We start from the raw sequence: 24,231 nt of genomic DNA on the forward strand, positions 1-24,231 counted from the left end.
CCGTCCCGAACTATCTCTATCACAATTGGTCGCCTTAAGCGACATCTCCTTCAATTCACTCGTATGTATCAAAGTTTTAACTGTGCACGCGTTGAAAACAAAACACAAAATTACTGTACCTTATGATCAAAAAAGAACAGGAATTTTCATTTTAAAATTCCCGTGCTTGTCCAATCGGTAAACTTTTATTGTCTAAACGTTGGCAACACTTTTATACACATTCTGCCAAATTTTGACGCATATCGTACGATTAGTTTTTGTTTGGCGTCTAAACAAAGAAGTTGAAAATTTTTCCTGTGGCGAGTTTTATAATGGATGAAAATTTAGAACAACGTGCGTGCATCAAATTTTGTGTTGCAAATGAATTTAAGTGTTCCGAAATGTTAGAAAAGGCCTTAGGTGAATAGTGAAAAACACAGGCATACGAGTGGTATAAACGCTTCAAAGGTGGTCGTACAAGCTTGGATCAAGGAGCAGCCCCTGGGGTTGTTCAACCCTGGCCGCCCAACAACATCTGTTACTGAAGAAAACATTGAATCGGCGAAGCAAATCGTGTTGCAAAATCGTTCTGTACCGATTAGAGAGATTGCTGTGTTGTTGGGCATCTCTTATGGATCAGCCGAACACATTTTAACTGATATTTTGGGTTTGAAACGCGTCGCTTCTCGGCTGGTGCCAAAAAAGCTGAATTTCATTCAAAAACAGCGTCGTGTTGATGTGACCAAAGAGATGATTTCCAACGCAGATAGTGACCCCACATTCATCGAATGCATCATTACTGATGATGAGGTGTGGATCTATGAATATGACGTCGAAACCGCACAACAATCGACCGAATGGCGCTTCGAAGGCGAGCCGAAACCATCCATTATAAAAATCGCCACACGAATATTTTTCAACTTCTTTGTATAGACGCCAAACAAAAACTAATCGTACGATATGCGTCAAAATTTGACAGAATGTGTATAAATGTGTTGCCAACGTTGAGAGAATAAAAGTTTACCGATTGGACAAGCGCGGGAATTTTAAAATGAAAATTCCGGTTATTTTTTGATCATAAGGTATAACACATCTGAAAGTCCCTTGACCTTTCATTTGATGTTTTTGAAAATCGGTTCACCCATATCCGAGAAAATTTAGTGCAAAAAAAACGTTACATACACACATACGCACATACACACTCACACGCATAGACACACTGACATTATGCGTACTCGACGAGCTGAGTCGAATGGTATATGGTATAAGTCGGTTTTCACAGTGATTGTATGTATAACCTATCTATATGAGAAAGGCAAAAACTAAGAATGTGGTCGTTTTCGAAAATGTGTTTTTATCAATCAATTTTCATCACTTCTACCACAATAATTAAAACCAAGAATCCTCAGCAGTATTGCAATGAAATACCCACACGAAGAAAATATATTAATACATCTGGAAATATAAGAATATTTTCTTAAAGAGGGCATATTATAATATTTTACCCTATAGGGACTCATAATATTGCTGTTCCTCAGGCTCAAATTTTCTCTAGATGGCCCTGAGCTGAGTCGAATAGGGGTTTCTGAGTAATAATAGTACGGGATTTCAGCAATTTCATGTCATTTGAATAGAGAAAGTAAAAAAAGAAGATAACATGAACATGGGTACGGTTACCCTTATCTTACATATGATATTCTCGCGGCCTCGCTCATTCTGACCATTCCATGCAGACACTCGAGTAGCCTTTTATTTAGTTTCGCAGTCGTCTACGCTGTTCAACTCACCCACTACGAACACAAATACCAGTTATCATTGACTGGTGGACGACGAGATTGTCTGGATCGACCTACATGCACTCTTCTCCTTTTGCATGTTTATTTCATGGGTAGCGATGTGTAGTACGAGCTTATATTACACAAACTCGTTGCGGTGAGCGAAAGAGAAACACATTGTCATACATACGACATCGTACCTGCATATTATCTGACCTATCAGTCAGTACTTCTCGAGTCACAGAATGGATTCGCTATTTGTCTCCGCTGTGGTTGTCGTGAGTGCAGTCGCTGTCTTTCTACAATCGAGAGATACATCCAAAAGTGCTTGCTGAAAGTGTGTTGATCGCATAAAATAAAGTTAATTGAAAGTAGTAGTCTTAAAGAAGAACCGATTTTGCAATTTAACATTTTCTTTCAATGAAATTTTGCTTACTCGCTAATTCCATATCGAGATACCAGTTAACTCATAATCGATAATGAAAAACAGTGATCGGAAAGACAGTATTTAGGTGATAAAAACCAATGATAAGAGCTAAATGGCAGTGTTACTACAGGATATCGCTTTATATATTGCTTCGATTGCAGTATGAATGGTATGAAAGAGTGCGTGCCATTGAGAAGCATGCATACTCATGTAGGAAACAATCTGAAACATATAAATTAAATATTCTTGAATCAATCATATTGTTATATCACGATGAAGTGTAAAAGAGAAAAAATAAACTAGTTTTGAGTAAAACCGCCCTTTTAAAAGTTTAGTCTGTGAATAGCGTGTAGAATATTTCTGCGGCCTCATGTCTTTCTGTTCAAAGTTAATTAGAAGAAGTACAAATATTAATAAATATTTAGCACCTATCTAAGTAGAAACACATAATGTCAGTTCCGAAAGGGTGAGCGATAGTAATGTGTCGCCATCTTGCATGTATTAGAGTGAATCTCCAATAGGAATCAGTCAGTCTACTCGTTTATGCTGATGTCGTCACAAGTATTTTTCGTGTGTGAAATTCGTGTATCAAAATGAACATTCGTCAAGTGTAAATTACATCAAATTGAGACGGAAAACCAGACAGTGAAGATATATTATCCTGCATTAAGAAGGAAATGTGAAAAAGGTCTCAAGAATGAACGAAAATTACGCGGCTACAGCAGCCGCAAAACAAATGCCAATTGAGAAGCTAGTGCGTGTAGGATATTACGAACTCGACAAAACCATCGGAAAGGGAAATTTTGCTGTTGTTAAGCTGGCATCCAATGTGATAACTAACTCAAAGGTACGTTTTTGAGTTGGATTTATTATATTTGAATACCAAAAATTTAATTTTCATGAATTTTTTTCTTAAGTCGAATAGGATTTTGACAAGCAGCCATTATTCTATGAAACATCGATTTCGAATTGCGAGCTGTCACACACACTTGTGTATGTAATCATAAAACTGTTTCGAACTCAAACGTCAACATCTTTTGTTGTACTCAGAACCAAACAAATAGCATACAAAAGGCTAGAGTATTGCAAATTAATTGAGCAAACGAAATACTGATACCAATTAACCTTATCAATACTGAAGTCTGGGCAAGAAAATATTAACATCGATACTTATTGCCAACTAGAACAAGAAAATATACGATGTAGAATGGTGGGCACGTTGTAAAGGGCACGACCATCGCATTTCTCTTAGCCTATCTGAGTTTAATTTTCAGCCCCGCCGATAGGGTTTGCATGTTTATATGATCCGATAGGGAAACAACGTTATGTTTAATAACCTATGCAAAAAAAATAATTATTTGAGAACCTGCATGAGATTGTTTATCTTTATCTTTTTCTCAACCTTCCTACTTAGATAATCGGTTAATATTATGATATTTTCGACGCATTTGGTTACAAAAACACTTCACTATTATTCTGAAGGGATGAACGGATTCTTAGTGTCAGTAGGGTCTTAATGATTCTGTACGTTAAAAATCTGGCTGCAAAGCATGCAAAAACCGATGGTCGAATTTCACAAAAAGAATTTAAAAGCAAGACATCGCTTTTACATAAGTTCTTCTTAGTGCCTCAACGTTTCTTTTTTGATTCATTAGTACGAAGTGTGTACCGAAATTGCACTACAGTAACCCAGCAGCCTTATTTGAACTACAAAAAGATGTACATTTCAACTGTATATCTGATTAACGTCTTGAGTTAAACAGACGCACTTCGTTGGGAGTTATATTTGAAATACTGTGCACTAATGAGTCAAAGATATGATAAATTTTAGTCGATTAATTACGTGAGAAAAAATTCTGTGCGATAGCTAATTTTTTTTGTTAAGATATCGTATCTAAATTAAGAATCAGAATGAAGCGTAGTTAGGATTTAGAATACAAGGATAGATGTGCAATTTTTAACGGAGACGGTCTTACAATTGAACTGAAATTCTTCAAATTTGGATATAAATATCCGAATACATAGCAACGATTGTTTGAGCGTATCTGAATTGCTATATCAATCTTTCATCGCCATACATTTTTTCGATCCAATTACGTTTAAATCTGATAAATATCTATGAGTCATTTCGATCGGTGACTTCTTTAAGCGTATTTCCAGTTTTGCATTACATACCCTCGTATTGAAAATAAAGACATGCAAAAGTTCTTTATGATCCTCAACATGGTACTTAATATATTTAATGCATTCGAAATTGTGAATTCTTGAAACGAAGCTTAGAGTTAAGAATAGCTACAAATGGAGATTAATAGAGGTAGTATGCGAGAGAAGACAGAAATCCCTGAATCGATAACATAACGAAAATAAGCACTAAGCATAACGAACAAATCACCGATGGCACTTGTTGTATACACTGGAATCTTCGTTCACGAACAAAGGTGGATCTGCGCAAAAAAGACGGGTGGGTAATGTCAGAGACATAACTGGATGTCTTGAATACGAAAACAACTGACATGTTAAGGAACGTGTTCGTTAAGGAACACTTCCGAATATCAATTAGTTGATCAATTGTATGAATTATGCAAACATTCCCCTTTTCACATTTTTCGCAAAAAGAAAGAAGGCTTCACTTGATGTGAATTTTGAATTTTACACAGCGAAAGTGCCCCAATCTAATCAAACAGTTCTAGATTTACACTAAACTGAGGTTTTTTACCTTCGATTTGCGAAGAAGAAATCCTAATAGAAGAAATCCTAATAGAAGAAATTTTAGAGACATTAGAACGGCTGATTTGTGTGATGCTCCCCACCTTTGTGCTATTTTCGTTGTTTTTTCACCAATGCAAACAACTGGCAACTGTGACGTAATCTCTCTTGTTGAGAGCGAAACTAGCTTTGCAAACGACACACAATACATCTGCTCGCAGTGGCGATAGAATTCAAACTGATCCAATTTTGCTAAGAGGTTTCTTTTTATGTGATTAGCTTTTTTACTAATGGGCGGTCCTAACGGCAGTAAAAAGTTGAACAATTTCGATTCTATTGGTAGTTAAATTATATAAATCCTTTCACAGATCACTGAGCTTTGAGCTTTAAAAATACGAGAAAGGCAAACGCGCCTTATGAATTATCCTCTTTGATACTCGTTTATACCAAACATTTCAGAAAAGTTTAATTTTGAATTATTTGAGATTATGTCACACAACTGAACATTTTATCATAAAATTGTGATCATATTTTCGATGGCATGTAGCAAAAATTATGTTGATTCGTTAGATACAACAAAAGATATTTACGATCAAAAACTTATCACTCTCTCTGAGGGTAAATTTTGAAAAGGCACCTCATAGTAAAGTAAGTCGTATTCACGACAAAATTTTTTTGGGAATATTGTTATAGATAATTTAAAGCTCTAGTATTCTTAGAATCTAATATAGTGGCTTTCGTGTTGTTAATTTATAATGTATATTTTCGGGACGGATCTGACAAGAAATTTTGTGAAATTCATATCAAATTAATTCTTAACCTTGATTTACGAATCCTATTGTGTATTTTTCAAATTTGAATCAATTTATGAATGAGTTTGAAGAATGCATTTTTAATGTCAACATAATCGGATTGAGTTTCGTAAACAACCCCAGGTTGACGGTTCAATGCATAGGGTGCTGGTCTTACGAGCCAGTTGCCATATGTTTGAGCCCCGACCTGGAAGGATTCTTAGTGTCAGTAGGATCGTTGTACTAGCCATGCAATGATTCTGTACGCTAAGAATCGGCTGCGAAGTCTGTTGAAACAGAAAGGCCAGATTCCACAAAAGGAATGTAATGTCAATACCTATAATATTTATTGAAGCATATCGGCATGTGTAATCGGTTCACTACAAATGTGACTTTGGTCTGTTAGAACCAGATCAATTGTAGACGGGTTTTTCACGGAAGAGAAACAAGTCGGATTACTGGGATGAAGAACTGTGAAGTAACCAGCTGATTATGAAGTATTTTACTATTACTGTTATTTTGCCTACAATGCCACTGGACATGCTTTGCATTTAAGTCCCCTATTACAAAAAAAATCGGTCGATATCTTGTGAGTTTTTGTAAATCGCCTTTAAATAAATTTAATTGTTCACCGGCATTGGAATGGCAAATATGCTCCAGCGATAAAAAAATCCATGAATAGTTTCAATTTCGATTCCCAAGCTTTCAATAACTTTAGTATTAGAAGAAGGTACAATTCGATGTTTAATTTCCCGTTGGACAAAAATGGCAACTCCACCACCCATTCCAGTAAACCTGTCAAACCTTTTTAATTTGATAGTTGGATTCTATGGTTTAAGAAATGTTTCTGTCACAATGGCAATACGAATTTTGTGAAATTTGAGAAAATTATAAAATTCATCTTTACTTGATTTCAAAGATCGAGCATTCCAATTTAAAATATTCAAATAATTATTTAAAATCATTGTTAAATTTTCAATTCATTATAATATTATTTGCAAATTGCAATCCAACTTGAAATGATTCAAAAAGTGATGAAGTCTAATTTATTCGGATGATCATTTGAAAAAATTGATCTTGTAGGTAGATCATTTTATTTTGCGTTATATCGCCTAAATCGACTTCGTTTAAAGAAGCGAATGGCATTTAAGGAATACTGGTAGGTAGATGTCTACCTGTTACGCTAGTATGACTGTCATTAGAAGAAGATGACGAGGCCGATTTACCTGTCAATACATTGCCTTAGTAGACTTAGGTGTGATATTTGTATCGTTTTTTGATTTTCAGGTATGTTCTGTAAATTAAAGATCGTTGATTTGACTTCTTGTTGTCTAAGCGAATGAGCATTTATTTTTTTCTCTAACAGGACATTTCAAATAATTGGATTTATGACTTCCATCACAGTTAGAACATGAAAATTTATCAGTGGTTTCATTCATTGGACAGACGTCTTTTGAATGCGATTTACCACAATTCAAACACCGTGGATAGATGACAGATTTTTGTACCATGGCCATTGGCAACGACGACGTTGCGTTAAGTTTACAATACCATTATGCCGTTTATAATGTTTGAAATGAATTTTAATGTGTAAAATGAAACGGACTTTTTCTAAGGTTTTCCAGTTGTTTACATCACTTCAATTGAAGTGTAAAGTTCATGGGAAATTCCAGAGCGTAGTTTAGAAGTACCATTCGCTTTTTCAGTAGTATTACTTGGGAAGGATCAAAACCAAGGAATTCTTTTAGTTCATTCTGAATTTCATCAGTACTTGATATGTGATCATGTGATAAGCCTTTCAAGACAGCCTTGAAAGGTCTATCTGATTTTATATCATATGAATAAAATTTATAAAGTTTCTCGGACAAATATCGGATAAGACGTTCGTAATCTTCCAATCCATCAAGCAAGACTCGGTATTCTCCTTTTCGTCCGATTTGAAATGAAACTTTTACTTCCGGGAGAAAATTAGAGCAGTACAGAATGCTTCGAAGTCGGAAATCATCACCGTCACTGGAAGCATAGAATGTTGTTTCTTCCCAGAACGAAAAGCGTCCATTTTGGGAATTTTAGAAGAATTTTCTTCTATGTCGCTACAATCGGATTCAGGAAGAATTTCGCAAATATTGTTAGACGGCATAGGATCAACGAAAAGGGAGTCCGTCCGTCACTCAGATTCTGTAAGATCGTCAATGTTGTTAGAAAAATTTGGAATAACGGATTGGAATTTCTTCCGTAGTATATTATTTTTACATTAGGCTTGTTGCCTTTTCGGTTAGATGCAGGTATATAAATTAACTAGGCTAAATAAGTCTTCGAATAGAGTCCTAGTTTGGTTAAGTCTTGATGAAGACAAATTAGTTCGAAGAGTAATTCTTTGGATGGATAAAAAAATTAAAAAAAGGCTGATTGATTCCTTAGTCTTGAAAAAGACTGGTTTTATTAGAATATTACTCTTTGTATAGCCTTGAGAAAGGCTGACTAATCTCTGTTTAGCAAGTTGAAGTATAATAATTAGACCTACATCGCTTGATCGCTCGAATGAATTAATCACTCAGACCAACAACATCAGTCCAGTTCAGTTTATCTGAATCAAAGTGGAGTGAGCCAAAATTTTTTTTTCAGGATTCCATGTGAAATTCAGTATGAACTCCGAATATATGGAGATTCCTGTGCAATGAACGATTCCGAATGAATTTCGCCTTCAATTTATGTGACTGTAATAATTCTTCAGTTCAACTGATGTTATGTGATATGCTCAACACGTAATTTCAATCAGTATTCTGATTTATGTGCGATATGTCAGCAACAGAAACGTATTGTGTTTGATATTCATACCTTCCAAATCAAGATTATCTCATTTTGTCGTGAATACGACTTACTTTAGTATGGCCTTTTCAAAATTGACCTTGTACATGAATGGGAAGAACCTAATCTTGTTGTATTTAAGGCATCAACATAAGTTTTTCTCCATACATTACTATCAGTAATGTATGATGATATTTTCAATAATATGTGATAACCATAAATAACTGAATATAGAAGATTTATTGAATGTTTGGTATGAACGAGCATTAAGGTGAAGTTCTGTGCCAAAATAAAGCGCATCAAATTCCAACCATATGAATTGAACGAATCATTACACAAAGCGTATCGTGCAAAACCGACACATAGAAATACGGAATATTTTCAGTGATTGAGTGCAGTGAGTTAACGATACGTTTTTTTTACTCTCATTTGTTCCGTGTTATTTAATTGAACGGTAGAATATGTTTGTCGTCAATCAGTCGTGCTTTGATATACAATTCTGGAAGCGAAGCAGTAAAAGTTGCTAAATTCACACAATCAACAACATCCGATTACCACCACAGCAATTGAGATCGATTTTTAGTTGGGTTTGGTTTCCAGCGAAATCCTCTGTCGACGATGATTGTGACTTTGTAGTCTACACTACACACTACAGGGTCCGGCACTCGAAGTGTAACCAATTAAAAAGGCCATAAATTCAGTTTGGAAAATTACTTTTACTTAATTCAAAGTAAAAAATGTGTAAAAATATTACAAAATTCAGAATCAATTCACTTTTGCTCGATATGACCATCTTTTACCTTGATTATGGCCTTGAGACGGTCAAAAAACGAATCGCAAGCTGCCCGAATGTGACTTGCAGGTATTTTGGCCCACTCGCGGACAATAACTTTTTTCAGCGCCTCGAGACTGATGTATCTTTTAGTTCGGACTTTGCTCTCAGAAATGGCCCAAAGAGAATAATCCATTGGATTCGCATCTGGTGAATTCGAGAGCCATTGTATGGACGTGATGAAGTTCGGAACGTTGTTTTTCAGCCATTCTTGGTTCACTCGAGCTTTGTGAGACGGTGCCGAGTCCTGCTGAAACGTCCATGGTCTGCCACCGAAATGTTTGTCTGCCCACGGCTTCAAAGCAACCTCCAGAATACTTTCCCGATAATATGTCGCATTTACCTTGACGCCAGGCTCGATGAAAACGATTGGAGAGCGCCCATCTGCGGTTACAGCGGCCCAAACCATTATCTGTTGAGGGTGCTGCCTCCTGGTGGCCAATCGATGACTCAAATTCTCGTATGAACGGTCGGTCAAGTAAACCCTATCGTTTTGAGAGTTTACGAATTGCTCAATTGGAAAAATTTTCTCGTCAGAAAATACAATGTTCGGAAATTGACCACTTTCGGCCAAACGAAGCAACTCCTTCGCTCTCTCAAGTCTAACTTGTTGCTGCTTCGGTGTGAGATCATGCGCCTTTTGGATCTTGTAAGGCTTGACCTTCAGATCATTTTTCAGTATGCGGCGGATGCTACGGTCGGATATTTTCAGTTCTTTTGCCATTTGATTGGCACTTTGTCGAGGATTTCGTTCAAGTCGCTTCTTCACTTTTTGAACCATCTCACGTGACGTTGCAGTCTTTTGATGACCACCTCCATGACGTTTTGCGATGCTACCACTATTATTGTAACGAGTTAGGGTGCGATAAACAAAAACTTTATTCACTTTAAGGTGTTTGAGCTCACGAACAATCGCTGGTTGTGATTTTCCATCTAAATATAAAGCAATCACACTATTACGTTTTAAATCTATCACTGATTTTATTTTCGCGTTCACTTTTGGCAAAATGCTTTCTTGCGCTTGTAAACAATACAACTCCGAACTGTCATTTAGCAAATTTCTAGAGAGCTGATGCCTTGCGTCAGCTGCGCGAGCGGTCTGAAGTTGGTTACACTTCGAGTGCCGGACCCTGTACATTATTAATGCCGAGTTTCAGCAAAATTTTGGGGAGGTTCGTCGAGCTGGAATGGAAAGCAAAAACTGTTAGCTGACATTTCAGTAACTGACAACTGTCAACATTTCTCTGAGAAAATACTGAATCTACAACAAACGATAAGTTATTTAGTTACTTACAGCAAATCGTTTTGATGAAAGCAAATACGAACATTGTAGGATTTCTAGCACACTGCCAGTCATCAAAAAGGAAATCTGTCTATACCAAGTGGATAGAGCATTATTAAAAACCGTACCAATAGTCATCTCATTAGTAGAGTAGCCATATTATGTTGCCGATTACTCGCTTTTTAATCAACGAATTGTGACAAAATCGGATACAATAGTAATACTGCAGAATAAAATTGTTCAATACTGCTGTAATAGCGACACAAAAACTCGAAGCGAACGCATCTATTTTCATCTTACCGTTAAGGTATCAATCGGGATCTAATGATGATCCGTATATGAGATGACTACTGCAGTTGTTACCTCATATCATACAGCCAAAAAACAATGAGCGTATAACTTCTCTTTTCAGCTCTCCATCCAATAGTTTAGTTGCAGAAAAAATAAAAAATAAACTATGCAACCGTTACAAAAATACATTCTTGTAGTATCAAAAATACACGAGGACAGGAAACAGTTGAAACTGGATTAAGGGCCCATTTCTTCCTGTTTCCTTGAACGGCATATAGCATTGCAAGGGTGATGTCCTTTTCTGCTATTTATTGATTCCTACATAACGTTGTTGGACATGGTCAGCTAAGTTTACATGTTTGCCAGTCACAGCACAACGAGTTTGGCCTCAAATATGCAAACAAAGAATGTCGTCAAAGAAATAAGGACATTCTGGTGACCTTTCACTATATTTATCAGTGAAGATGTAACTTATTTTGAGTAGGTTTTTGTATATTTTTGCTGTGTTTTTGATGTGGAACACATCTTTGCTTTCTGTATAGGGGGGCACTTTACAAAAACGAATAAGAAAATGCACAAAATATTGTATAGTCAAAACAGCATAAGGTGAAGTCAGGTTTTGAACGTTATAAGCTTAGTTCTTTATCAACATATGCTCAATTTTTTTCTATTATCTAGGAAATTGTTCCATGAACATATTTGAATGCGGTATTCTGAGCATTTTCAATGATATATGATGGATTATAGTTATGGTTGAAGAATGCAGCGCTCTGATTGGAAATTCATGCATAAAGCGAAAAATAAAAATAAGCGGATCTATAAATATAAGTGAGATTCTAAACTCACCGGTTTCGCAAGAGAAACACCAGATTGAGGGTCAGTTCGAAGATCAAAAGCTATCCCTTCCGCTCCCGAAAATACATTGATATAAGTGACGTAATCGCCAAAATGCGCTAAATTTTATTCGAGATGGCATAACCGATTTCAACAAGCATAGACTTGTTTGAAAGCTACTATTGACTTATAAATCACGTTCGAAGCCTAATGAGCTGTCACTTTTGGTTCAGGAGATGTAATGGTATACGTTACGTAACCGACAAATTGATTTATTTTCTCTTCACTCAATTTCATCGGATATCTGTTGTTTGTTCATTGATCAAGTTCGAAGATCACTTTCCTTTAATTCCGAAAATATATTGGTTTATGTGACGTAACCGACAAAATGGACTTTATATCTCATTGCTCAATTTTTTAATCTTTGAATTGATTTCAACAAGATTAATTAGTTTGAAAGCTACTATTGAATTATTATGAATCAAGTGCAAAGATCTTATGGCTGACACCTCTGCCGGTTCTAGAGATACAATAGTATAAATAACGTAACCGATAAATTGGTTTTAACAAACTACTACTATTGGGCCATTGATCAAGCCTTCTGGGTCTGGAGACTTAAATGGAATAAATGACGTAACCCACAAAACGTGTTGCTTTTTAAAGACTTAGTTTTCTCAGAAATGGTTGAACCGATTTTAATAAACTTAGGCTTGTTTGAAAGTTACTATTAGGCCTTTTATCAAGTTCTAACATCAAATGGCTGTCACTTCTGTATCCGGAGTTATAATCGTAGAAGTGAAGTAACTGACAAAACGTGTTGTTTTATTACCGCTCATTTTTTTCAGAGATGCCTGACCGATTTTAAAACATTTAGGGTTGTTTGAAAGCTACTTTTGGTTTTGGTTTCGAAGATAGATAAGCGACCTAAAAGTAATAACTCATTACCGCTCAATTTTCTCGGATATGGACGAGCTGATATCAATAATTTTAGGTCTATTCGAAACTTAAATTGGGCTGTGAGTCGATTCAGAAGATCATATGGCTGACACTTCGAGCTTCGGAGTAATAATGGTACAAGAGACGTAATCGACGTAATAATTTTCTATCCGCATAATTATGTCAAAAAGACCTATAATCACGTTCAAATGTATTATTACTAGTTTGAGTAATGATGGCGAGTATGTGACGTTGAAAGTAATTGTGTTGAACACACCGCACGGCTAGCTCACCTCTTATTTTGTCTCAGGGTCGGCCACGTACTCGAGAGGACTCAGAACACCATACTCACCCGGGGTTTTGTCTTTAAGAGATCACGCGCTGAACAATAGTAGACCATCCAAATCAAAGGAATTGACTCTCTTATTTTTTTAAGGAAAAGAAAACTATATAAATTTTACAATTTTATTGAATGGCCAAATTTGCACGGTTGCGGCGCCGATCGTTGAACGTTGGGGCCCTTGGTGGTCTTCGTGATGGGTTGATCGAGAGAAGGAGAGATAAAATGACATACCTCGTGGTTCGGCTATATAGGATCGCCGTGGGTCCACAGTTTCTGGCGGGGTCAGCAGCAACACTTAGCCTGGTCGAATGCCCGTCGTCTCGGGGTGAGATGTCCAGGATTAACAACGGGTACTGGTATCGTCCTTCACGTGGTAATTCAATGGCCGATGGCGACTTTTTCCGTGGCCAGTCTCAAGGGTCCAGAAACGTAGGGCGGAACGTAAAGCGTAACTTCGCCTAGATCGTCAAACGGAACGTCGACCCGGATAGGAATCTTCGACGTCTCGATGCTTCACCACCGCGTACTCCGGTTATTTCTCGCGGTCACACGAAATGGGGTATTTGAATGGTACTCTCTATAGCCTGTTAACAGGTTAGGGCCTAGGAATTTTTCGTGAATATAAACTTGTCACTGGCTCTGACGCTCACCAACTGCCCACGATCCCTCTAGCTTATCCTTCATATCACCTATCTCTCTCTCTTCTAGATCTCTCTCTCTCTCTTCTAGATCTCTCTCTCCCTCTCTCTATCCTTAATTCCGGAAACAGTGGTTCTGCTGATAATGTATCCTCTCCATCCTATCGTCGAATCGGTTAGTAGGCTTTATCGGTTGAAAACATTTAGGGTAACCACCCATAACAGTTGCGTATTTATTATCTACCTAGATTGTCACCATTCAGGAAGAAACGACTGCGTCGTTGGGATAGGCTACCGTTCCAGATGGGAACTGGTACTAGGCCCCAACGCCTGGTATGGACGTTCCGGGGTGGGTACTAAAGACCTCTTTTACCTCCAACGTATTCATCTAGCAGGATATTCGAAGTTCCCTGAATGCTGACAAACTAGGCAGATTTCAATAGAACTCATCGTAGTTTATCGGTTTTTGTTTTATGTTAATTCGGGTTAGTATTGAACTTATTCTATGTTAAACAAAAAATACAAATATAATTGAAGAAAACTTTATAAGCTAACAACAATGAAAGAGAGTCAAAAGAAAAATAGCAAAACTTTACATTATCTTAAAATCTAAAGCTAAATCTTATTGTCTATTTTCATATATACAACTTTGGATGGAATTTTATTGTTACGAAAATTGTTCGGTAACAACGTAAGCTTTGAAGCATGGTTTTGTGAACTTTCCGAATCAATCTGAATAAATTGGTGCTAATCCCATGAACCACGAGTTCGAGCCCCGACCTGAAAGGATTCTTAGTGTCAGTAGGATCGTAGCACTAGTCATGCAATGATTGTGCGCGAAGCCTGTTGAAACAGAAATGCTGAATTCGATAAAAGGAATGTAATGCCAAGACTTTGCTTTGCCATGAACCACGATTATAGACTAGAGTTGGGTGATCTGTTTACGAATAGTTCAAAACGGATCAGGGTCATGTCGCCGAAAGCCATTTCGCCGAAAGCCGTTTCGCCGAAAGTCATTTCGCCGAAAGGGTCATTTCGCCGAATGTCATTTCGCCGAATGGGCCACTTCGCCGAATGTCATTTCGCCGAAAACCATTTCGCCGAAAGGGTCATTTCGCCGATTCCTACAAATGTCTTAAAATCGTAATGGAAATCGATTTAAAATAAAGACAAATTAAAGATAATAACGTGACGCCTGTTTTGTCGACCTACAATTGTACTTCTTGAATAAAGATTGATTCATGAACCTCAGAACGGAGTTCCCAAAGAAACTTGTTGACTACTAATTATCAAAGTAATTCCATAGGTATCTACCAAGCAAATGTATGTGGTATTTTCCGTTTACTAAATAAAAAAATATTTAATGCGGCTTCGTCACATCGATTTGATTCGTGTGCTGTCCGACCTCGCTACCGCTCGTTCGGACCTAACTAAAGCAAAGAAACCAAGCTTTCAGTAGACCGGGCAAACGAGGCGGTTACATGTTTGTATGCAAGAGGCCGCCGCTTCCGACGGCGGGTCGGCGGCCAACTCAGTCGGCGTCGCCTCGGCGGCTTTATGCCGCCGAGCCATCTTGGCTTCGGTTATGTGGCTGCGCCACATCAGTTGTACAGGAGGCATAAAAAATAATTATGTATTCGAAATTTCCCTTTCGGCGAAATGACCCTTTCGGCGAAATGACCCTTTCGGCGAAATGACCTTTTCGGCGAAATGACCCTTTCGGCGAAACGACTTTCGGCGAAATGACCTATTCGGCGAAACGACTTTCGGCGAAATGGCATTCGGCGAAACGACTTTCGGCGAAATGGCTTTCGGCGCAATGACCCGCTCCCGTTCAAAACAACTAGCTCTAGAAGAATGAGTGAACAGATGTGATTGAATTCTATTAAAGAGTATGCTATTAATTGCTTATTTCACAACGGTCCCCGATTTTAAATTATTTCGAGTCGAGCAAAAAGAACTTGTATTCTAATGTCCGCTTTTCGTCTTTTCTCCATCACTCTATCAATTGTTTAAAAAGGATTAAAATTGAAGTTACGTGTTTCAAATTAAATATATTCTGGTTGTGTTTCTAACTAAAAGATTTCCTTATCCATTACTGATACTTCTTGCAAATATCGAGCGACTAGCGTTAGAGTGTTCTGTAATATCTCCTCACAAATCGGGTTTCATTGGATACTTGGATGATAATGACATTCAATTTCCAAACAAAACTGAATAACAGTTTAATAATTTCAGATATAAGATTTAAAAAAAATCAGTTCGGACACGAGAAAGTTTTTGTAAGAAAATTTGTTTTCCTTAATAGTGCCTGTATCTTGCAATGTATGAACGGTTGGTAGCGAATATAAGGAGTGTATCGAAAAGTAGTTAGCAACATTGATTATTGAATAAAAAAGCGAAAAAAAACATATTTTGACATAAGTTTTCGATATATTGTAGAAAAATTACATTTTTATGCATTTCACTGATTATATTGAAGAAAATCCTAGTTTCTGTGAACGCTCTCACTTTGGACTTGACATTCTTCATTAAATTCTGCACAGTTACTTTTGTGACTTTCCTGGTGGCAGCTGTCTAGTTTTTTTTTGAACTCCTGCATGTTTTGGGACACTGTACCTTCCTTTCGAAAGTGCCGCTTGACAATTACCCAATACCTTTCAATTGGCCGAAGATCCGGGCAGTTTGGTGGGTTGATGTCCTTTTCCACGAATTGTAAATTATTTTTTGACAACCTCTGTAGAACGAAGTTGGCCTAGTGGGCTGAAGCCAAATTCGGCCAGAAGAGATAAGGTGCCTTATGCTTTCTGTACAGTGGCAGCATTCTCTTCTTCAAACATTCTTCCTCGTACACCTTGGCGTTAATTGTGCCCTTCGCGCAGAAAATCGACGACCGCAAACCACAGGTACAAATTGCTTGCCAGACCAACACCTTCTGCCCAAACTTTTCCATCGCCACCGTGGTGTAAGCGTCGTCCAGGTCCTGGTACACCGATTTCGTATAATATTGCGGTCCGGGCAGCGCTCGAGAGTCTTCCTTGGCGTAGGTTTCGTCGTCGATCAGGATGCATCCGTCTTTATTCTGTAGAATCCGGTTATACAGTTTTCGCGCTCTTGCTTTGGCTTGAACTTGCTGTACCAGGGACTTTTTCGGCACCTTCTGTTTCTTGTACGTTTTCAGGGAGTTCCAAACTTTGATCCGTTGAATCATCCCGATGCTGGTGTTGAACTGTTTGGCCAAATCCCGCGTCGACGCCGATGGGTTTTTCCTGATGTACTCAACCACTTTTAAGTCCCGGCCGGGCTGGCTGGGACCCGTTTTCCTACCGGATCGGGGCAAATCCTTCATGGAAAGGGTCTTACCGAACTTCTCGATAATATTTTTGACACTGGTGTGGTGCACTTTCACCCGTTTTGTAATTTCGTTGTACGTGACACCACTTTCTAAGCACCAAGTGTGCAGAAGTTTCTTTCGCGTTTCCGGATCAATTCGACTCATCATTGAAACGATAAACCGTACCGAAACCAATCGATTGCGCAGCTGTTATTGACATGTAAACAAACATGTCACCGCAAAACACGCTGCAAAAAATAAGGCCATTTAAGAGTAATAACTGTTTGAATGTTGCTAACTACTTATCGATACACTTCTTAATCACCTAACTTGGGATTAATCAAAAAACAAAGTTTCAAAATTTTAAAGTCAATTTTTTTCATTGCAGGACTCGATAAAGAATTTTTGCAGTATTTTTTTTCAAAATTTAATTGATTTCGATAAAATCACTATATGACACATTTTGTAGGCTTTATCATTTTTCGACAAAAACTATTTGAAAAAAAAAACGTGCTTAATCCACCTAGCAGTGAGATGATACCTTTTTTATCAATCCGCATGTATTTTTTGCATGAATATTCTTCGGTGTTTCAATTTTCATGACATTATTCAAATGTCCGTCGTTTTAAGTAGCAATTTGAGATTTTAATCACACATTACTCTGTAATGTCGAAACTGCAAATCGGATCGAATGTGAATCTAAAAGTGTAACAATCGATTAAACATTCCATGATAAGTCGAAGTAATATCCACTTTAGAGTTTAGGATAATTTAAGGTACTTCCAGAGCCGGTATTCAGGAACCAGCATAACCCAAACCGATTCGTATGGCCATATGACGAATAAATTGCAATATTTTTGAGTCCAACTTTAAAGCTTTTCGGGATTGTCATCTTCTATATCGCTTTGAATTTTACAAAAAATCATCATCCTACAATTCCAGAATCGGAAGTCAGAATTGGATAAAATTGGATTCGACGAACTGAACAAATGTCCGTGTGTGTATGTGTGTGTCTGTATGTGTGTTGTCAACTAAGAGGTCGAGATCTCAGAGATGGCTGGACCGATTTTGATCAAACTAGTCGCAAATGAAAGGTCTCCCCGTCACCCAAAACGCTATTGAATGGTTTTGAGATCGGATGTTTACTTTTTGAGTTATACGGAGTTTTATGTCAAAATTTTCAGTTTTTTGACAGTATCTGTCACAATTAACCTTGAAAACAGAATATGTTTTTAGACTTAGATTCCGCACGGTAATAGCTATGCAACAAGCCATAGTTTGTTAAAATCCGTCCATTTTTAACGGAGATATCAATATTTTTGTGTAAACGACTTTTCCCCTTATTCCAGCAGTAGAAGTTTTGAGCGCTGTATGACAAAGAAATGCTTGGGAGCAACGGAAAACACGATTTTTATACTGTGACATACAATTGTTTCTAAATGCCAAAAAGACTGTGTACAGCATCCTTTTTCATGACAATTTGCCTTGGACCGATTTTAGCACGGTTCGTTTTTGGCAACATAATCGTTCGAATATGGCATTTATAAACCAGAAAATATCAGCATTTTCGAGTTGAAAGTAATTCCATAATTATATTGATTTAAACTACTTACAGCAATAAAAGCTGGAAGAACATAACTTCCATATACCATACGACTCAGTTCGTCGAGATCAGCAAATGCGTGTGTGACAAATAATTTCACTCAATTTTTTCGGAGATGGCTAAACCGTTTTCTACAAACTCAGACTCATATGAAAACTAGTATACTTCCAAATTTGGATCCGACTTCTGATTTCGGAACCACAGGATGACATGTGAAACGAAATTAAAATAATGCAATTCATTTTTCTCGGCTGAACCGATCTAAGATACAAATGAAATCTAAGAATCATCTATGATTCAAATGAGAGGTCTTAAAATCCTATAAAAATTAGTCAGATCCGATTTCTGGTTTAGGAGATACAGGGTGATTAGTATAAAAATGTCCATTTCACATAAATTAATCAGGTTTATCGGGTTTGCAAATTTGGATAGTCGATTACCCAATAAATTTATTTCAGTTTAAGCGGTATTCTTTTTCGGATTCGGAATGTACCCCCAAATTTTAATTCACACTACAATATCTCACTCCTCAGGTGAATTTATCTGATTTCGGCTACACCGATCTTAGAACTCCGGATCCAGTTTCGAATCGTTTCTCAAAGTTTAATCATTTTTTCAAAAAGGCCAAATCGAACTTCAAAAACAAAAATTCAAATTAAAGGACTTAAGGTCCCATACAAAATTGGTGAATTTTATTCGATTCTGGAATTACAGATGATGAATTTTTAAAATTCATACCGATATAGAAGATGTAAATTGTTTGGCGTATTAATTTATGGCCATTCGAATCATTTTGGGTTAAGCTAGTTCCTGAATACCAGCTCTGGAAGTACCATAAATAATGACGAAAAACTCTAAAGTGGAACTTACTTCGACATCTCATGGAATGTTCAATCGAATGTCACACGTTAAGATTGAAATTCGATACGATTTGCAGATTCGAAATTACAGGGTAATGAGTGATTAAAATCTCAATTTGCCGTTTGAGACGACAATAATTAAAATAATGTCATGAGAACTAAAACACCTAAGAATATTCTTCGGTGTTTAAGTTTTCATGACATTATTTTAATGACCGTCGTTTTAAGCGACAGTTTGAGATTTTAATCACTCATTACTCTGTAATGTCGAAACTGCAAATCGGATCGAATTTAAATCTAGAAGTGTGATAATCGATTAAAGATGCCATGATATGTAAGTTCCACTTTAGAGTTTACGGTAATTTAAGGTACTTACAGAGCCGGTATTCAGGAACCCAAACCGATTCGTATGGCCATATGACGAATAAATTACAACAGTTTTGAGTCCAACTTTGAAGCTCAATCCCATCTTCTATATCGGTTTGAATTTTAAAAATTCATCATCATGTAATTCGAGAACCGGAAGTCATAATTGGATAAAATTAATTAATTTTTGTATGTATGTATAAAATTCATTAATTTTGTATATAAGTTTATTTTAATTTGAATTTTTGTTTCTGATTTTTGATTAGGCTTTTTTTGAGAAAACGATTGAGCTTTGAGAAACGATTTTATACTGGAACCGGAATTCTAAAATCGGTATGGCCGAAGTCAGATAAATTCACCTGAATAGCTGTATAGTTTACATTTGTTTCAAAATATTTGAAAATCAGTGAAGACATCTTTGAGAAATCATAGCACGAATTAAATTTTTAGGTGCCTTCTGAATCGACAAAAAGTTAATTTTTTTATCGGCTATCCAAATCTGCTAACCCGATAAACCTGATTAATTTATGTGGAATAGACATTTTTATACTAATCACCTTGTATCCCCGAAACCGGATGTTGGATCTGGCTGAAGAGCAAAATGTTTTATAAAATCTTGAAACTTTTCATTTGAATCTTAGATGATTCTTAGAATTCATTTGAATCTTAGATCGGTTCAGCCATCTACGAGTAGAATGAGTTACACAATTTTGATTTCGTTTCATATATCATCCTGTAGTTCCGGAACCAGAGGTCGGAACCAAACATAATTCAGGAACTTTGTTTGGGAGCATACGACTTTTCGTATGAATCTGAATTTGTAGAAAAGAAATTTTCCGAGAAAATTGAGTGAAATTATTTGTCACACACGCATTTGCTGATCTCGACGAACTGATTCAAATGGTATATGGATGTTATGTTCTTCCAGCATTTATTGCTGTAAGTAGTTTAAAACAATATACACTGAGGTCTTTTTTTATGCGGCCTTTTTTTATGCGGTTTTTTTTACGCGACTTTTTTTATGCGAATTTTCAGAGTTATGCAGTTTTTTTTATGCGAAGTTTCAGAGTTATGCGGTTTTTTTTATGCGAATTTTCGGAGTTATGCGGTTTGCCCTTCTGCGGTCTTTTTTTATGCGAAGTTTCAGAGTTATGCGGTTTTTTTTTATGCGAATTTTCAGAGTTATGCGGTTTTTTTTTATGCGATTTTCAGAGTTATGCGGTTTTTTTTATGCGGTTTTTTTTATGCGGTACGTAAATTCGCATAAAAAAACACTTCAGTGTAATTAAAAAAAAATCTGCCATCATCTGGTTTATATATGTCATATTCGAACGATTATGTTGCCAAAAACGAGCCGTGCTAAAATCGGTCCGAGGCTAAATGTCATGGAAAAGGATGCTGCACACAGTCTTTTTGGTACTTAGAAACAATGGTATGTAACAGAATAAAAAATCGTGTTTTCCGTTGCTCCCAAGCATTGCTTTGTCATACAGCGCTCAAAACTCCTACTGCTGGAATAGGGGGAAAAGTCGTTTACACAAAAATTTCGATATCTCCGTTAAAAATGGACGGATTTTAACAATCTATGGCTTGTTGGATAGGTATTATCGTGCGAAATCTAAATCTGAAAACATGTTCTGTTTTCAAGGTCAATTGTGACAGATACTGTCAAAAAACTGAAAATTTTGACATAAAACTTCGTATAACTCAAAAAGTAAACATCCGATCTCAAAACCATTCAATAGCGTTTTGGGTGACGGAGAGACCTTTCATTTGAGACTAGTTTGATCAAAATCGGCCCAGCCATCTCTGAGATCTCGACCTCTTAGTTGACAACACACATACAGACACACACACATACACACACACACACAGACATTTGCTCAATTCGTCGAGCTGAATCGATTGGTAAATGTCATTCGGCCCTCCGGGCCTCGGAAAATTTTTCGAAAGTTTGAGCGAATTCTATACCTATTTTTTATATATATAAAAAAAGGTAAAAAGGTAAAAATATTTTAAAAAGGTTGGGCTTTTTTCAAAAAAATGATGTACATAAATTTTGAAAAAGAAAACAGTATGCGAAGTGACACTTTGGGACAAAGTCTACATATCCAGAAAAATTTATTCAAATCTGAGAGAGTGCTGCTAACTGGGACTACGATTTAAGGACTATTCAGACCTTTCCGATCAGGTTTAGTGCCGGTACAGTGCTGTTCACGGATAGTAATAGTTGGTACTAAACCTGATCCTAAAGATGTGAATAATCCATTAGTGCAAAATACGTTTATTGCGTATTTTCAATGCTTCAATATTCCAAACATCGATAAGAAAAAAATATAATAAAATTCACATTTCGTTAAAAAAATGCACAATCTAATTGGTACGCACTTTGTTTTTCTCTTTCTTTTCCATGTGCGGTGTGTCACTCGACTAGGTTGCAATTAAAATAATCGATAAAACATGTCTCGACGAGGAGAACCTGGCGAAAACGTTTCGCGAAATATCAATACTGAAAGTGTTGCATCACCCGCACATTACTCGTTTGTACGAGGTCATGGAATCACGTAACAAAATCTACCTAGTAACGGAGCACGCGGCTCGGGGTGAGATTTTCGATCACCTCGTGGCACACGGTCGCATGAAGGAAGAGGAGGCATCCCGTGTCTTTTCCCAAATTATCTCCGCTGTTGATTACTGTCATTGCAAGGGAATTGTTCATCGTGATTTAAAAGCAGAAAATGTTCTTCTAGACAATGAGATGAACGTTAAACTGGCAGACTTTGGCTTTAGCAATACATTCACTGAAGGAGCCCCTCTAAGAACTTGGTGCGGTTCGCCACCATATGCGGCACCGGAAGTATTTCAAGGAGTGGAGTACGATGGTCCTAAATCAGATATATGGAGCTTGGGAGTGGTTCTGTATGTGTTAGTTTGCGGTGCCCTTCCATTTGATGGTGCAACTTTACACGATTTGCGAAGTGTTGTCGTTACAGGAAAATTTCGAATTCCATTTTTCATGTCACAAGAATGTGAGCACTTGATTAGGCATATGTTAGTAGTAGAACCTGAAAAACGGTACACATTAAGGCAGATTGGTAACCACAAATGGCTAGAAATGTACAATACTATTCCAATTCTCGAAACTGGATCATTTCAGCAAGCAGAAAGTGCAAATCTTGATACTGTTGTAATGACCCATATGCTGCAGCTTCCCGGCCTTACTGCCGACATGATCGCACAGTCAGTACATGAAAATCGTTTTGATCATATTTACGCTATCTATTATCTACTGGTGGATAAACTAAAGCAAAAGCGCAAAGAAAAAAATCGGTTACAGCATCACGCTAGCTTAGCTTACTCGAGATCCCGAAAAACCAGTATTACTACCGGTGTTGTAGATCGAACTGAAGTGATAAAAAATGATTCATTGGAAAGACTCAGTCCACTCACGAGCACTGGTTCACCGATCTTAAATATGTCGACTAGTCTAGGAACTACCGATGAGCTTGAAAAATATGAGCTTGAATCGGCAAACGTAGTGAGAACGCCCGAATCGACGGATCACCTGTTTCCTCCAATTTGTTCAAACACGTCAGCCAATACTCGTCGACACACTGTGGGCCCTGGAGATGTAGCACATGAGCAAGCGTTGGCTAATCCGAACGTACCAATCAATTTCAAGGTTGGAACTGCAGAACAACAAACTCCTACTCAAAATGTACCAATCAACATACCGATGTTACAGAATCAACCGGTGCACAATCTCACTATCAAAGATCAGCATTTGTTGAAACCGCCAACGGTCATGGGTGCAAGTAAGTATTATTGATTGGTATTCGTTACTTTGGTAAATATTATAATGTGTATCTTGACAGGCGCATTTGGTAGACGAGCATCTGATGGAGGCGCTAATTTACACATCTACTACCCTACGACATCGAACTTCAGTGATCAACAATCAGTTGGTGACGTGATGTACGGTAGTCAGGCAACACCGGTGATGATTCCCAGTGGTGATCATGCTATGTCGGCGACCCCGGGTAACGAAGTACCTGATGATTCAAGCGACGAAATCCAAAGGTATGTTATCAGCATTATTTATGTTTTACTTCTGCAATCAAAATAGGGCAGAAATAGTTAGATTGTTCAAAAAACAAAACATATTTTGGAACAAATATTTGAATTAGCTTGAGTTGTGTTTTATAGCATTCTACACCAAATAGTTTGCTTAGGCCGTTTTTAAGAATCGTGATACGGCCTGTAGCAGAAGGAGAATTTTTCTAGTATTTAAGATAAATCATGCTCAGTTTTCGTTTTTACTCCTTTCCAATTTTGCATTCATCCAATGTATATCCGAAAAATATATCAATGAGCAGTTCACGTATTACATTTAAAATTGATCACTCACTTCGCCTTCCGTTCTTAG

At 37.2% G+C, this 24,231-nt stretch overlaps 1 protein-coding gene across 3 annotated transcripts in view; it reads left to right on the plus strand.

The window, feature by feature from the left end:
• The first annotated feature begins 1,977 nt into the window (after window positions 1-1,977).
• Window positions 1,978-24,231, plus strand: part of LOC131434981 (uncharacterized) — a 35,757-nt gene continuing 13,503 nt past the window's right edge. For 2 of the 3 annotated variants that reach the window (XM_058602366.1, XM_058602368.1), the window contains exons 1-3: window positions 2,357-3,028; window positions 22,240-23,620; window positions 23,681-23,885. In XM_058602366.1, coding sequence (XP_058458349.1) covers window positions 2,879-3,028; window positions 22,240-23,620; window positions 23,681-23,885 — 1,736 coding nt within the window. In that variant the 5' untranslated portion in view covers window positions 2,357-2,878. The other variant, XM_058602367.1, reaches the window with a different exon arrangement.

This window comes from Malaya genurostris, chromosome 3 (genome assembly GCF_030247185.1).
Source record: "Malaya genurostris strain Urasoe2022 chromosome 3, Malgen_1.1, whole genome shotgun sequence".
Taxonomy (NCBI): Eukaryota; Metazoa; Arthropoda; class Insecta; order Diptera; family Culicidae; genus Malaya; species Malaya genurostris.